The 16,214-nt window shown below is 32.9% G+C and overlaps 1 protein-coding gene across 1 annotated transcript in view; it reads left to right on the top strand.

Moving 5' to 3' along the window:
• The window catches only part of DPH6 (diphthamine biosynthesis 6), a 209,078-nt gene that overhangs the window by 80,914 nt on the left and 111,950 nt on the right, over positions 1 to 16,214 (top strand). Inside the window, exons 4-5 of the mRNA XM_012649214.1 lie at positions 12,285 to 12,358; positions 16,058 to 16,176. Of these exons, the coding sequence (XP_012504668.1) occupies positions 12,285 to 12,358; positions 16,058 to 16,176 (193 nt within the window). The remainder of the gene's footprint in view (positions 1 to 12,284; positions 12,359 to 16,057; positions 16,177 to 16,214) is intronic.

Genomic DNA, 16,214 nt, shown 5'->3' with positions numbered 1-16,214 from the left:
CCCCAGCATCCAATAGATGTTGTTCTGATATGTGCATTTATGTGTTGATTAGTTAATACCAATTTGATGGTGAGTACAAATGGATCCCGTTCTGCTGCTCTTGTGGTGCCCCACTTTGGATAACGGGCTTAAGTTTAATGAATGTTGCTTTTTTCTCCTAACAGGAATTGAACAATTTAATCCTGTGTTTATTTATTTTTGTTGCTGTTGTTAAAGTGTTTCACAGAAGACCTCAAAGTACTACCTTATTTTTTTTTTTTTATAGCAAGAAGAATATCTTCAGAAACTCAAGGAAAAAACAAACAAATATAATTCTAGACTTCTGTTTAGTTTCATGTGTAGGTTGAACTTGATCTGGGATGACTTCATATTGTTGCAACTAAGATGGAGACTCAAAAGTAAACTAATACATTGTTAGTATTAAATGGAAATAACTGACAAATTATTATAATCTTCTGCAATTTCTTTGTCATTTAATTTTCAGCCTTAACAATTTTTCCTCCATTTAATTGAGAAAGCCCACAATGAGAGATAATAATGCTACAAATTAGTGACCTAATACTCTGTCATCTGCTCACTATTTAATGGGAGAACTCCAGATGGTGATCATTTCCCATTTTAGAATTTTTTTATATTGATGATGTTAAGAAAAACAAAAGCTTTTTTAACAAGTAAAGCAAAATTTTTAGTCAAATGCCTGAATATATTGCTTGCAAATTCTAAGTGTCACTTTCAGAATTATTTTATATGAAATAGTACTCATTTCTGTGGTTATTTTTATTAGTCTGGACTTGTGTAATTCCACCAAAGGGAAGAATTGAAAGTTTAAGGAAAAAGCATCTAATACTTTACTGGCCATATAAATTTCTTATTTAGTTATCCAGACCCTAGAACATCGTTGGCATTCATAAATGTTTCTTATTTAATAATGTCATGTTGCCAGAAGTCCAAATATTGCCACTCAGAGCTATAATGCAAGTGCGCTTCTTTAATGAATGGCTCATATTAAAAATGTTGGAATGCCTTTCAGATGAAAAACACTTTAAAATCAGCAGATCATTTTTTTTTTTTTCCTCAACAGGCAGGAATTCATTAACAGAATAATACTGGTAACTGAGACATTTTTCAAAGAAAACAATATCCCTGATAAATGTAAGCCACATATCTTCTCATCTTTGGAAGAAGTAGACCTAGTTTTCATTTATTAAAAAGAGGGACAGCTTGTTTTCAGTTATCTTCTTGGCTTTGTGAGCCAACCTTTCAGTATTGAGACAAGTGAATATTGAATGAGCAGAGTCTAATGTAGGTCTAGACTTCTACCTTTAAACCCTTCTTGTAATTATCACTGTTGCCATATGGCTGAATGCTTTCATCTACCCAATCTCTGTATTGGGTTCCTTTTAGCTGCAATGTGGTGGAGCTTCGCATATGAATGAGAATACAGCATCAGGTATACTTTATAGTAGTGTACAGGAGTCCATTTCCATCTGTGTGTATGTTCCTGATACTTTAGTGCACTGGTTTTGACAGTAGTCGTTAATAAGTCTTTAGGACTGGGTTATAAGCTCTATGGACAAGTCCATGTTTATTTTTCTTTTGGTGATTAGAATCGTACTAATGGCATATTGGGTCCTTCTTATTAATAATTGTTTGCTTAATAATGGAAAATTAAACCACACAATCAGCTACCAAGTGAAGATCAACGATTAGGATTGTGTAGATTTGTTGGCAGATAAATTATTTATATTTCTTTTTAGAGCCAGATTTTTTCTTTGAAAAAATATGTATTGGGTTTTGTATATAAATGCTACATTAAGGAGGATGTAGGAAGACAGTCATAGAAGCTATTATCTATTATGCATCTATTTTCTTATAGTCAAAAAGGACAAAGGGTCAACATTTCTGATTATTTAGTATTTTTGGTAATTTTTTTTTTAATAGGTATTTCCTAATGTCATCATCTGGACAAGAGTTCCCTCCCTTGTGGTCTATTATACTGTTTATAGACTTATGTCACATATTTTACTTATTTTTTTACATGAATTTCCCTGCATCTCTCACCACTAGTTTTAATTTTTTAAGGATATCAACTGTGCTATTTTCAAATGTTTTTTACCCTTCCTGTTATAGGACCTCTCACACTGTAGGACTTTTTAAGTTATTGTTTGATAAAGACAGGAATAATTTTGCTTGACAGTTTGCTAGCACATGGGCTGAGATGAATACATATATCCATAGATGTATTTTAATAACTTTTCCCCTGATTAAGAAAGTAATACACATGTTGTAAAAACATTAGAGAAAGTAAAAAGTTAGAAATAAAATAGCAAAAATGAAATAACTCTATTCAGAAATAAGCATTATTATAATTTGGTCTACTTCTGGTCCTCTTTTTATGCCTATGGATATTTCAAAAAAATCCATATATTTTAGTGTATACTCTGTACATTTTTTTCACTTAAATTTATAAGTAATTCCTTATAGTACATACCTTTTAAAAATATGGTTTTTAATGCCTGCTTTGTTTTTTCTCTTTTAAATTCTTCTATTATTAGGAATTTTAGGATTTTCTAATTTTTGTTTCAATTATATGCAAAATATAAATATGATGAATATCCTTATACATCAACTGTTGTGCACATTTACAATTATTTTTATAGACTAAGTTTCTGGATATAAATTTGAAATTGTTTAGCCTAAGAGATTAAAAATAATAAAGATTCATGATACATATTGCAAAAATGTTTTGCAGAAAGGATGCACTAGTAATAGCCATATCAGTGGTATCTGAGATTATGCAATTTTCCATACCCTCATCAAGTGTGAGTGTTAATCAAATTTTATATACACAAATATACACAGATATATTTGTTTGACAGTAAGTATCTAAAATTAGCTTGTATTTCCTTTGTTTTTCTAAAGTTACAATTAGTCATTTGCATTTATTCTTTTAAAAATTGCTTATTAATATCCTTTTCCCATTTTTACTATTGGTGTATTAACTTGTCCCCTATTGATTTGAAAGACAAAGATGTTAACCCTTTGTCATGTATGTTACAAAATGGTATTTTTATTTATACTTATTGCCTTAGTTTTATTTTGGAGTGATTGTTGAAGTACAGAAATACTATAATTGGCCGGGTGTGGTGGCTCACGCCTGTAATCCTAGCACTCTGGGAGGCCAAGGCAGGAGGATCGCTTGCGGTCAGGAGTTCAAGACCAGCCTGAGCAAGAGTGAGACCCCCCCCGTCTCTACTAAAAATAGAAAAATTAGCCAGGTGTGGCAGCATGTGCCTGTAGTCCCAGCTACTCAGGAGGTTGAGGCAGGAGGATCACTTGAGCGCAGGAGTTTGAGGTTGCTATGAGCTAGGCTGACGCCATGGCACTGTAGCCCAGGCGACAGAGGGAGACTCTGTCTCAAAAAAAAAAAAAAAAGATAAAGAAATACTATAATTGTACATAGTCAATTTTATTCAATTATTAATATTTATCAAATATTGTCCCAGGAACTTTTCTAGAGCCAAGGATACAGTGAGAACAGGACCAAAATCTACCGTCATAGAGATGAAGGCAGACATTAAAAAAGTAAATAAGTAAATATTTGACGTAGTTAAGTAGTGTTATGAAGAAAATAAAGTCGGAGCAAGGAAATAGAGAGTGACAGTGAAGGGGTAAGAGGGCTGTATAAGAGAAAGAAGTCAGAGAAGTCCTATATGAGATATTTGAGCAGAGACCTGAAAGAAGTGAGAGAATGAGCCACATGCATTCCAGGAGAGGTATGTTGCAGGAACAGGGAAAGGTAAACCCAACAACTCTGAGACAGAAACAAGCTTAGCTGTTTTAGGAACAATACGCACTCCAGTGTGGTAGTAGGTGGTAATGCCAGAGAGGTTGGCAGAGTCTAGGCTATAAAGTTCTTTGTGGACTATCCACAAGGAGCTTGGATTTTACTCTTAAGTAGGAGGATGGGAAGCCACTGGAGGATTTTTAATGGAAGAATCTACATGTTCTGGTTTATATTTGTAAGACTACTCTGGCTTCTCTGTGGAGATACATTGTAGTGAGAAAGAGTGGACTTAGGGAAGCCAGCTAGGTAACTTTCATAGCAGTTAAGAGGTGATGGTTGTTAGGACTATAGTGGTAAATGGTAGAGGTGATAAGAAGTAATTGGATTCTGGATATTTTTGGAAGGTGGATCTAATAGAAATACTGCTTGATTGGTCATAATGAAAAGAGAAATCATGGCTGACTCTAAGATTTGTGGCCTGAATAACAATGTCTACGTAGTGCCATTTCCTAAGATGAGGAGCAATATGGAAGGATCTCTATATGGGATGGGTATATGTGCCTAAATCAGGAGTTTTGTTTTGAATCTGTAACCTAACTTAGAATTCAAAAGTGTTTTCCTAGGATATTCAAATGCTGAAATTTTAGGGGAGAAATATAGCTTTCCTTCTGTGTAGAGCTGAGTGGTTCTTTAAAGAGCATTATCCCTTTTTTTCCTTTTTCAATGTAAATTTTTAGAAATTTCCAACTACATATTCTTGGTAAAAAAAGTTTCAAGAAACACAAGGGCATATAAAGTAAAAAGTAGAAATCACTGCCCTTTCTTCTCATTCTCTACCCAATCCCACTCTCCAGGGTAAGTCATCACCATTAGCAGTGTGCCATGTATTCTTCCAGAAGAAGGCTTGTCTGTCTTTCTTAAAAAAATAAAATAAAAAAAAAACTCACCAGAACTATGAATTTCTTTCATTTTCTTTAAAAGACCAAAGGCTGAACTTTATTTATACATGTACATGCATATACATATTTATACACATATAAATATATAAATATTTATATTTGTACTTGCATGCAGACACTCCCAGTTTTGTAAAAATCAACTGGTTGCTATATAATCCTTCCTAGCATCGGTGGAGAAACTTTAAGAGATTGCTGTGGCTTTTCTTCCACATTAACAATTAAAAATGTATTCTAAGAATCATAATCGATCATCTGTATTCAGCCCTTGCTTGGATTCGTAAAACATTGTGTTGATATATTGGCTCTTTCTGAATAAATTCTTGACATATGTGTCCTTTTGCCTAGAGGTAGGTATGAAAATAGTGGTAATAATGAAACTATGTTTTTACCAATTTATATGTGTTTACTTTAGGAAGTGCCCTCTGTATGGTAATAATTGTCAACATAGGTCAGATAGCTGTCTGTAGCTTTCCCAGCAGTCTTGCAGGTTTTCACATTGACAAAGATAGGGTGGGAGAGGGAAGTGATCTAAGCAACAAATGGGCTTGTGATGTCTGCTTTTCTATTTGGTCATAGCTGACTTGGTAAGAATCTCTTAATGTCCCTTATTTACAAAATGAGGAAGATAATGATAATCTACCTCGAGGCATTGTTGAGAGTAGTAACTAATATAAATGTTTAATGACATTATGCACTGCTGTTTCTAGTACTCAGTGATGCTATTGCTGACTTTATTTCCTGAGTTGAACTTATACATTCATCATTTATGGTGATAATGGCCTCAGCTAAATAGTTTCCACTTGCTTCTGAGAGCCCCTGTGGTTTAGCAATGTGCCAGCCTATTTAGGGTCCAGTCTTTGTTTCTAACTTCTCTGTTACCAAATTATTATTTTTAATTTTTATTTTCTTCCCCTTCAGTCTTAACTACTTGATTAGCTTTTGGGCATCTCGATGACAAGAATATAATTTAATGTGTATTAAACTCTCCAAATTCTCTAAATTGTGTTGAATTTAGTAATAGATATTTATGTATTGATTAATCATATTTATTTCTCTGAGGATTAAAATTTATTTTTTGAAGAATTGGCAATGTACGTGTCTTCCATTCAAATGTTTATTTTTTCTTCTGTCAAGCATGACTGCAACTTTCTCCACATGGTCATAATCAACATCCTAATTGTAAAATAGAATAGTTTTGTTGAACTTTCTACAGCATCTGGTACTATGTGTATAAGAAAGAGCACAGGCATGGTTAGCAGATAGTCCTTGATTTAAAGGCTAGGTATTCATATTACCACCTATGTCAACTTGAATGGGTTAATTAATTACCTTGTTTTTTTTCACATAGAAAGTCAGTTTTAATAGCATTTTCGATTGTTCTGAGGAATAACTGAGGTAAGATACACAAAGTGCCTAGCTTAAATCTTGGTACATACTGGGTGCGTGGTAATATTATTACTTTATTCTTCCCTTTTCATCAAAATTTTCTATTTGCACACACACCATTCCTATAGCCAGGTTGTTTCTCTTATCATTATGGCCACTCTTTTCTAATGTCTTCATTGAATTCTCCTTCACCTCCCTCTGCTTACATGGTTCACTCTGTATCCTGTTTCTTGAGGCTCTTGTTTGTGCCTATGGCTTCAAATATATGCTGACAATACCCACATATTTTTCTATACTCTCTTGAGCACCAGAGTTGTATTTAATTACCTAACAGGTTTATCTATTTTGGATAGTGCTATGAACTAATTGTGCCCCCCAATTCATATATCGAACCCCTAAGCTCCAATGTGATGATGTTTAGAGATGGATCCCTTGGGAGATAATTAGGTTTAGATTGAGGTCATGAGGGTGGGACCCTCACAGACGCAGCAAGAAGACAGCAATTTACAAGGCAGGAAGAGAGCCCTCAAGAGAATCTGACCATGCTGGCACCTTGAACTTAGACTTCTAGCCTCTATAACTATGAAAAAATAAATTTCTATTGTTTAAGCCACCTAGTCTATGGTATTTTGTTATGGCAGTCTGAGCCACACTAAGACAGATACCTGGCAAACAAATTGTTCCCATGTCCTATTTTTTTGTCCCTAAATTGTTTTTGGAATTTGTCCTATTATCTGCATTTTTCAATACTTTCAGACCAGGCCCCTTCTTCTCTTTCTATACTCTCTAGTCTGTCCTTCACACTGTCACAAGGATTATCTTCTACATGTAAATATGATCGTATCTCACTTCTTAAAATCCTATGTGACCCAAGAGAAATGAAAACATATATTTATGCAAAGACATACAGGTAAGTTCACAGTGGCTTTATTTACAAGAATCCCAAACTGGGGACACCCCAAATATCCTTCAATAGGTAAATGGATAAATAAAATGTGGTATATCTATACAATGGACAAAAAGGAATAAAAAGGAATGAACTGTGGATGCATATACAATCTGAATGAATCTCAAGATCATTATACTGAGTGAAAGAAGCTAGAAACAAAAGAATATATATTGCATGATAGTATTCATATGACAATTAAGAAAATGCATAATAATATATAATGGCATACAGCAGATTAGTATTAATAGTTACCTGAAGCCAGGAGTGAAGGGAGGATTCGGCTGCAGAGGGACACAAGGAACCTTTTGGGAGTAATCAAACTGGTTTGTATCTTGATTGTGGTACCAATTTCACTGGTGTCAATTCAAAACTCATTGAATTGTGCACTTTAAATAGGTGCAGTTTATCGTACATAAATTGTACCTCTATAGAGTTGGTTTTTAAAAATGTCTTATAGGGATGGGCTCTTGATTGCCTTCAGGACACAGGCTATGTTTCTGAACAATCTGATCCCAACTTACTTTTCCTTCCATTTCTTGATGTGTGCTTTTGACTCCAGCTACTCCACACTGCTGACCATCCCCTAATATGCCAAGCATTTTATTTTCTTGTCTTGACCCATATTCTTCACTCTGAATTGTACCCCACAACCTTTTTTTCTTTCTTAACAAAATCAAGTATGTCCTTGAAGATTGGCCCAGGAGTCATATCCTCTGTGGAACTTTGCCTAGCTTTTGTTTTTATGTGACTTTCTTTTTTTTAATTCTTTTTACAAAATTGACATATAATGATTGTACATATTTATGGGGTACAAAGTGATGTGTTCATAAATATATAGTGATCAGATTATAGTAATTAGTATATCCATCATCTCAAATATTTATCATTTCTTTGTATTGGGGACATTCAATATTCTCCTTCTGGCTATTTGAAACTATATATTATTATTAACTATAATCATCCTGTGGTGGTGTGTGACACTAGAAGTTATTCCTTCAATAGCTGTAATTTTGTATCCTTTAACAAATCTCTCTCTATCCTCCCTTACCCCTACCCTTCTCTGCCTCTAATATCCTTTATTCTACTTTTTTACTTCTATGAGATAAACATTTTTTAGTTTCTACATATGAGGGAGAACATACAGTGTTTAACTTTCTGTTTTGGCTTATTTCAATTAACATAATGTCCTCCAATTCCATCCATGTTGCCACAAATGACAGAACTTGATTCCTTTTTTATGGCTGAATAGTATTCTATATGCTACATTTTCTTTATCCATTCATCTATTGTTGAACACCTAGGTTGATTATATATCTTGGCTATTGTGAATAGTGCTGCAATAAACATGAGCCTACAAATGACTTTTCGACATACCGATTTCCTTTCTTTTGTATAAATGCCCAGTAATGGGATTGCTGGATCATATGGTAGTTCTATTTGTAGTTTTTTGAGGAACCTCCATACTATTCTCTAGAGTGGCTAATACCAGTTTACATTATCGCCAACAGTGTATAACAATTCCCTTTTCTCTGCACCCCAGCCAGCATTTGTTATTTTTTGATAGTCATCTTAACTGGATCCCAGTTAAGATACCTCATATCACTTTCTTTAATACTGAATTTTGGTGCCTGAACTTCTCAACAATAAAAGTGTAATCTTCTTTATGAAACTGGTACACAGTATGGACATAGAAAGCATTTTTGGTTGTATGTTTTAATATTCAGAGAAACAAAGAATGATGACATAGCAATTAGCATTGTCATTGGGAAGTTATATGGCTGATTAAGTTTGATAATACTACTTTGGTGAGCACTATTGTTTAGCTCTTCAAGCTAGAGACTTGATTTTGACAGCATCCCTATAAGTTATCAGTATTTCTATTATAGACTAACAAACCAAACTGATTTAAGACTAAATGTATAAGCCGGAGTGCAAATTTGTTAATTTACAATGTAGAGTACTTGTATTAAACAGGTGAGAAAGCACATATTGATGGCCTAGTATAAACGTTTTGGGATGGAAAGTAATAAGGCAACCTAAATTATAGTCTGAAGCTTGCTTAGTAGACATAGAATTGGATCATGGGAAGTTGGTTCGAATCTGGCCAAATTTCTAGGTCCCAGAGTCTATATTAATGATTTTCTGTAGCATATTCGTTTTTATTTCAATTATGGCATAAATCAATTTATTTGGCTAAGTCTTTATGCTGCCACAGTATGATAGTTTATTCTAGTAGCCATTCTGTTTTTTTCTCTGCTGATACTTCCAGTGCTGTCATTTTTCCACTATTGTTAATTTACTGACTTCCCCCGCAACCGAGTTGATACAGGTCAAAGGTCAGGGCCTGAACCTAGCTATATTTTTTTCTACAGAGTAGGTTGACTATAGGATAGATCTTTATCTTTAAAAGGTCTGTTTTGCCTTTATTCAAAGTTTGTAGCTATGTTCAGAACAATTAAGGAATAACAGAAGTCTTACTTATTACCTGTATTGTTAAGGACACACTGTCCTGGAAAAGTTTGTTGCAACTATATGGAGTGTCAAGGGTTAGTAGGCTGGCTAGTATCAAGAAGCAACGATGAGAAAGAAAAGTGGTAAACCCCAGGAATGAAGGGCTTTATCTGTCAAATGAATGAGTTAGGCTTTCATCTAATAGTAGTAGCCCTCAATATGCATGGGTTCCACATCTGCGGATTCAACCAACACGAATTGAAAATATTTGGGAAAAAGAATAATAATAACAATACAATTAAAAATGCAAATAAGAAAACCAATAATACAGTATAACAGCTACTTATGTAGCATTTACATTGTATTAGGTATTATAAGTAATCTAGAGATGATTTAAAGTATATGGTAGGATGTATATAGGTTATTTACAAATACTGTGCCATTTTATATAAAGGACTTGAGCATCCTCAGATTTTGGTTGGGGATGGGGCGTGTGATGGAACTAGTCTTCCACAGATACTAAGGAACAACTATAGTAGTAGTCAGTAGTAGTAGAACTAGAAAGACAAGTAATTATAGAAGAGTAATAAAGAAGATTATAATAAAAAAAGAAGAAAATATTTACTGAATGCCTACTAGGTGCTGGATACTGTGTTATTTACCTGGATTATTTTACTCAATCTTCATCTGACTATAAAAACCCTAGGAAACAAGAAGTATTATTATTATCCTCTCTTTACAGATCAGGGAACTGAGACACAGAGAAATTCAGTAACATTCAAAATCACAGAGGTAGTAGGTAATAGGGCTGGATTTCTAGTGGGTAGTAGTAATTATGATTATTGAACAAATACCACTAATGATCTACATACAGACTTAATGTGGAACAGTCAGAATTTAGCTGGGTATGTGATTCTAGAGCTGATTAGTTAGGTGTTATCAAATAGAAAATAAAATAGATGAGAGTAGAAGAGAATTCCAAAGAATACATGTATAATAAGAAGAAATTAATTGTTTCAAGGTTGTGGTCAGCATTAAATGAGAATCATAACATAACACATTAGTGCATGGTAAATGGATAATAAGGGCCAATTATTATTTTAACAATGGTTTGACTTAGTTTAAGGAGAAAAACACCAGTGGCTCTGATCTTTGTTTCCATGATCTATAAGGAAACACACTCATGTAAGCACACGCACCCATACATATATATTAATAACATTCAGTACTTCATATTTTCTTATAGCAGAACTTTATATAAACAACTGTATGGTGTAGGAGTGTAACTAAAAATTTGATCTTTTGATAACATTATTCACTACTCTATGATCTATGCTATTAATATATTTGCATTTAATGAGGAACACTATGCCATGACTTTTTCTAATGAATACAATGACTTTTATGAAAAGAAAATGACTAGGAAGGTTAGAGAAAGGTTATAAGCAAATGTTCTCACAAAGTTGCTGAAATAGGAAAGTAAAGGAAATAGCTCTTTTCCTGAAACCTTATCTGATAGAAATAATTATTTTATTTTGGGGTGGTTTGGGCAGATATTTCTCTGTCATTTCAGAGGAGAAATTTTAAATTGACTTCATCTCCAAAGACATGAAAAATTCCTGTTGTGCATTTTTGTTTATTTATTATGGCATTCTTTTAGGGCACACAGGGTTATTTCAGTATGTCTTGAAATATTACTTTTTTTTTTTATGTGAAACATTATTGTTTTTCTTTATAGGTTTCCAAGTTTGGTAAGACCAGAGTATTACTAATGAAATCATCTCTCTGAAATGGTTTCTTCACTACATCCATATGCTGGGATGGATTTTCTTTTGTGCCTATTCAGAGAATTTCTATTCACTTTGTTATTAGTAATTATCCCCTAGTCACTTTCTTCGTATCTATTTTCTAGATAACAGTTCCCTAGTTTATATCCATATTGTGTATTATTCTTCCCTAAGTGTATTATCTTATACTTCTTTGCATTAAATCTCATCTTGGACCTGTCCTTTCAAATCCCCAAGTTGTTCATATTCATCCATGTACTTGATTGATCTTCTTTTCTTTTCTTTTTAATCCATCCTAGCTTTGTATCATCTGCAAATTTGATCATAGTTGAATTTACATTCTCCTCCAGCTCATTAATGAGTATTCCGGACAGGCTAGCCCTTGTTCCTGTGGAACTGTGCTGTATATACTGCTGGGTGTTCTCAGTCATAACTATGTTGATATAATTCATTGCTTCCTTCCCATCACAGAATTCTTTATCTACTGTGTTATACTGTTATTCAGGCAATGCCTCTACCATCTCTGCTTTCTGAATGCTTCTACGTCAATCTTCTCTTTCTAAGATTATTATTATGTTCCCTTATCTATTTATGCCATTGCTTAATTTAAAAAAAGTTACTCAATCTGGGAAAATATTGTCCTTAAATAGAAATTTCTCAAAAGTTTTCATTGAACATCAGTGAGTCTTTAAAAATATGTTAAATGTGAAACATTTTGGAAGTGCTGCCTAAGTCTTTGCTTTCCCCATGAAAAGGAGTCTATAGTTATTTAAATTTTAAGTAAAAGAATAATTATTTTTCCTGAGAAGATGATTTAAATATGTATTTTTTTTCTTGAATGTGGATTATATTATGCTGCTTCAAGATGGTTTTCTAGATGAGACACAGTTCGTTTATAATTTTCAGAGCATGATGCAGAGTCATGTTTATTAATTTTTAAAATTATATTTTTTGTTTATTTTCAGGAAAAAGAAGAAGTAGAAGGGATATCAGTAGGTGCTATACTTTCTGACTATCAGCATGTTCGAGTAGAAAATGTGTAAGAGAACATTCAATAATTTGTTAATTTTTGAAGTATATATATTTTAAGAATCTGTATTAGTAAAAAATAAATAATTTCAAATCATAAGTAGTTATGATACTCTACATGCCTTATGGAACTAAATGTATGTATTTACCTAAATAATAAAAGTTACACTTTTACTTTTTTCTGCCCTTATCACACATGAGAAAACTCTTAACTTGCTATAAGGAAAAATAATTTATAATAAAGAGTTCAGACAAAGATTTTTAGTGAGAAGTATTATCTTCAATTTGATTTAGTACACACTTTTAATCTCTTTTAACTCATCATCTTTCATAATAAAAATCAGGAGCTAATAGAAGGAATGCCATAATATTTTAAAGGAAAAAATGCTTAAGGAATCTCTTTCTCTTTGGTTCATAGAATTCAGTTCTTGGCCAGAAATATTCATGTGTGATTGAAATACTTATATATAAAGCCATTCAACTTTCAAGGAATATTTAGATTGTTGCTTCCTGCCATCCGTAACTCCCTCACTCCCGTAAGGAATGTAACACTAGTAAAACATTTAGCTACAAATACCTAAATAGTCAATTTTATTGATCTATTAAAAAAATCATAAGATTAATTAAGTGATAATATTGATTATTTAATGTTGACCACCTGAATGAATTTATTTTTCATTTTTATTTGGATAAAAACTCTATATCATATAGATTTTAGCATAATTATATTAGTAAAAAAGAAAATATGGACTCCATTATTTTTCTTGAGTACAACTTAATCTGTAAATAAGTGATTTTGCCAGTCAAAAGGATTAATGAAAGTAAGATAACGACTGAATTTATGTAATAATTTTATATTCTTCATAAAGAAACACTTATTTTGACTATCTCATTAAGAACCTGCATATTAATAGATTTGAAAACTTAAGTTATATTTTTATTTTATTTATTTTCTCTCTAATTCCATGGTGAATTTAAGGCAGTTAAAAAAATACATAATTTTAAAAGTGAATAAAGGGAAAGCAGGGCAAAGCATAGGGAAGTGAAAAGAAATATAATGATCTCACATTTTAGAGGTGAGAATCTTTAAACAATGGATGATGGTGGTGGAAGTAGAGGAGGAGGTCAAGCATGCGTATTTTGAGGAAGTTTTCCTTACATTCTACTTGTTTACTTTTGATCTACAGATGAAGATGGATTGCATATCCCTTAAGCCATATGTTAGTGATAATATTATTCTTATTAAGTTTTAGGTCATATTCTCTGAGAATTATTTAGTTTCCAAATTTGTGTTTTTTAATAAGTTCAAACCCACATGGTTTAATGGATAGTCATACTGAGGATAGGGCTGATCTATTTATGAAAGTTAAAAAACCAAATGCAAATGTGCTCCTGATTAGGAGGCTGCCTCATTATATATACATGGAAGAAGGGCCCACGACATACATTGGGTAGAAGCAAGACTTTCTCAAAATGCCGTCTTAGGTATACTTCAACATCTGGTTTAATATTACCAGATTTTATACCACAAAGCATATCTACAATAATTTTATCCTTGAAATTTTTAAAATGGTGTTACTGGGAGTTCATTGGTCTCCAAACTCACTTTTGCATTAGGCTATCCCCAATATGTAGTTTGTGTTCCATCATTATATTTTCAAGATATACATTGTTTAATAAATGTCACAAGGTCAAATGCATCAGTGATTTACAGAGCAAGTTTATTTGAGCCATGTTATTTTAAACTGTTAAAAAATTTAAATAGGTCAAGAAGTTTGACTTAAGTCTAAAAATAGTCAAAAGATTGTGAATTTTAAAGCAAGAACCAAGAATTTTGTAATAAGGACAGGAGGAATGAATTTTTTTCAATAAAAAAGCAATCTTGGCTAAAAAAGAGAGTGCAATGCACACCACCCGAAGGATGGACATATTTGAAACTTGGACTTGGGGGGCAGGCAAGGGCAACATATGTAACCTAAACATCTGTACCCCCATAATATGCTGAAATAAAAAAAAAAGAGAGAGGCTAATTTGATTAGTAAGCATTGGTGAGAGGACAGCAAGAACTGTAATGTTTGCATTACAAGGGTAAATTTAAATTTTATTATTTTTGTATTTATTAAATGCCTCAGCACTGCCTTAGATGCTCTGAGACATTTTAAAAAGGAAAATTACATAAAGCAGTCTCTGCGGTGAGGAAGGTTTTGGTTTCTTTGAAACAGAGTATATGTATAAGAAAAAAACAGTGATTTTTTTTTAAAGGCCACATATGAGTAAATGACCAAACATGTAGAATGTTTAATAAGTATTGAGATTTTCTGAGAGAGAGAGATCAGTGTAGGCCTGAAAGGTCAGCCAGGCAACTTTACAGATGATAGGGATGATAGGAGACACTGGGAATAATGGGTTTTAGACCTATATTTTTCAATTGATACATTATCTCAGCCACTTGCTGTGTGACTGTGCAAGTCACTTGACCTTGCCTGCCATTTATTGAATACGTATTTTGTTCAGGTATTTTTTTACATTCTTTATCTATATTACCTTTAATTGAGAAAGTGACATTTAAGCAAAGGCATGAAGAAAAGTAGGGAACACAGCTAGTGTAATAGGCAAGAGTGAGCAAGTGAGGGGTGGTGGATGGAGTGTGAGGGGAAGAGTAGTAGGAAATGAGGCATGAAAGTAATCAGGGTCTTTTGCAAGGATTTTCACCTAAAGTGATGGGAAGCCACTGGAGGGCTTTGAGCAGAGGAATGCTTTGATCCATTTTATGTTTTAAAAGAATCGCACTGGCTACTGTATTGAAAATGGATTTAAAGGGGAAAGGGTGGAAACATGGAAAGAAATTAGGAAATTGACATGAGAGATAATGGTGGCTCAGATCAGGTTGTCAGCAGTGGTATTGGTGAGGAATGATCACAATTCTGTATTGTGGTAGATTGGAAGAAAAGAAGAGTAAAGGTTGACTTCATTTTATAATCTTTTAATCTTCTCAAGAACTTTGAAAGGAAATATTTTTGCCCCTGTTTATGAACTAAGAAACTAAAGTCATGGAGTTAGATTTTACTTAACTTGTGAAAGCCATGTAGCTAGAGTGCAGAATGAGGTTTCAAACCCAGATTTGTCTTGACTCCAAAACTTATATTCTTTCTACTGTACCAATACTGTAAAGTATCTGGTACAATGCCTGCAGAATATTAGGTGCTCAATAAATTGTACTTTTTGTTCTTAGTATTTTTTTTACTCAGAGACAGATTCTTTAAAAAAATCTCAAAGTTAGATAAGAATAGTTCATAGAACCATAGTTATTATAAATTTAATCAATGTATGATTATTTTGTTAGGATAAATCATTTGCCTATTTTGCATATGCTTCATAATTTTGATACTCACAGAAGTTTTAAAAATGAGAATAATCATTCATTGGCATGTGTGAGCTCTTTACATAGATTTCTAAACTTAGTGTCTTACTAAAATTAATATTTCTAGTGTGCCTGAGAATTCATTTTTTATCAGTTTATACATAGCCCATGTATGTTAAATATGTTTATGTTGTATATATAAACTTCATTATGCAAAGCATCTATTTTAAAGCATTTTAAATGCTAAAATCCTTGAAAGAAGCATTATGTTTAAAATCAAAGTAATTGCTATGGATCCAAGTGTGGGACATTACAATATCATCTGATTTTTTTCTTTTTATTTTGTAGGTGTAAAAGGCTTGATCTCCAGCCTTTAGCTTACCTTTGGCAGAGAAACCAGGAAGATTTACTTCGAGAGATGATATCATCTAACATTCAAGCGATGATCATCAAAGTAGCAGCTTTTGGTATGTAGCCAGACTTTTAAGGTAGCTGTGTGTTACCA

The sequence above is a fragment of the Propithecus coquereli genome, unplaced genomic scaffold (assembly GCF_000956105.1).
Source record: "Propithecus coquereli isolate 6110/MARCELLA unplaced genomic scaffold, Pcoq_1.0 Scaffold3, whole genome shotgun sequence".
NCBI lineage: Eukaryota > Metazoa > Chordata > Mammalia > Primates > Indriidae > Propithecus > Propithecus coquereli.
This window is presented reverse-complemented; position numbering and strand designations above follow the sequence as displayed.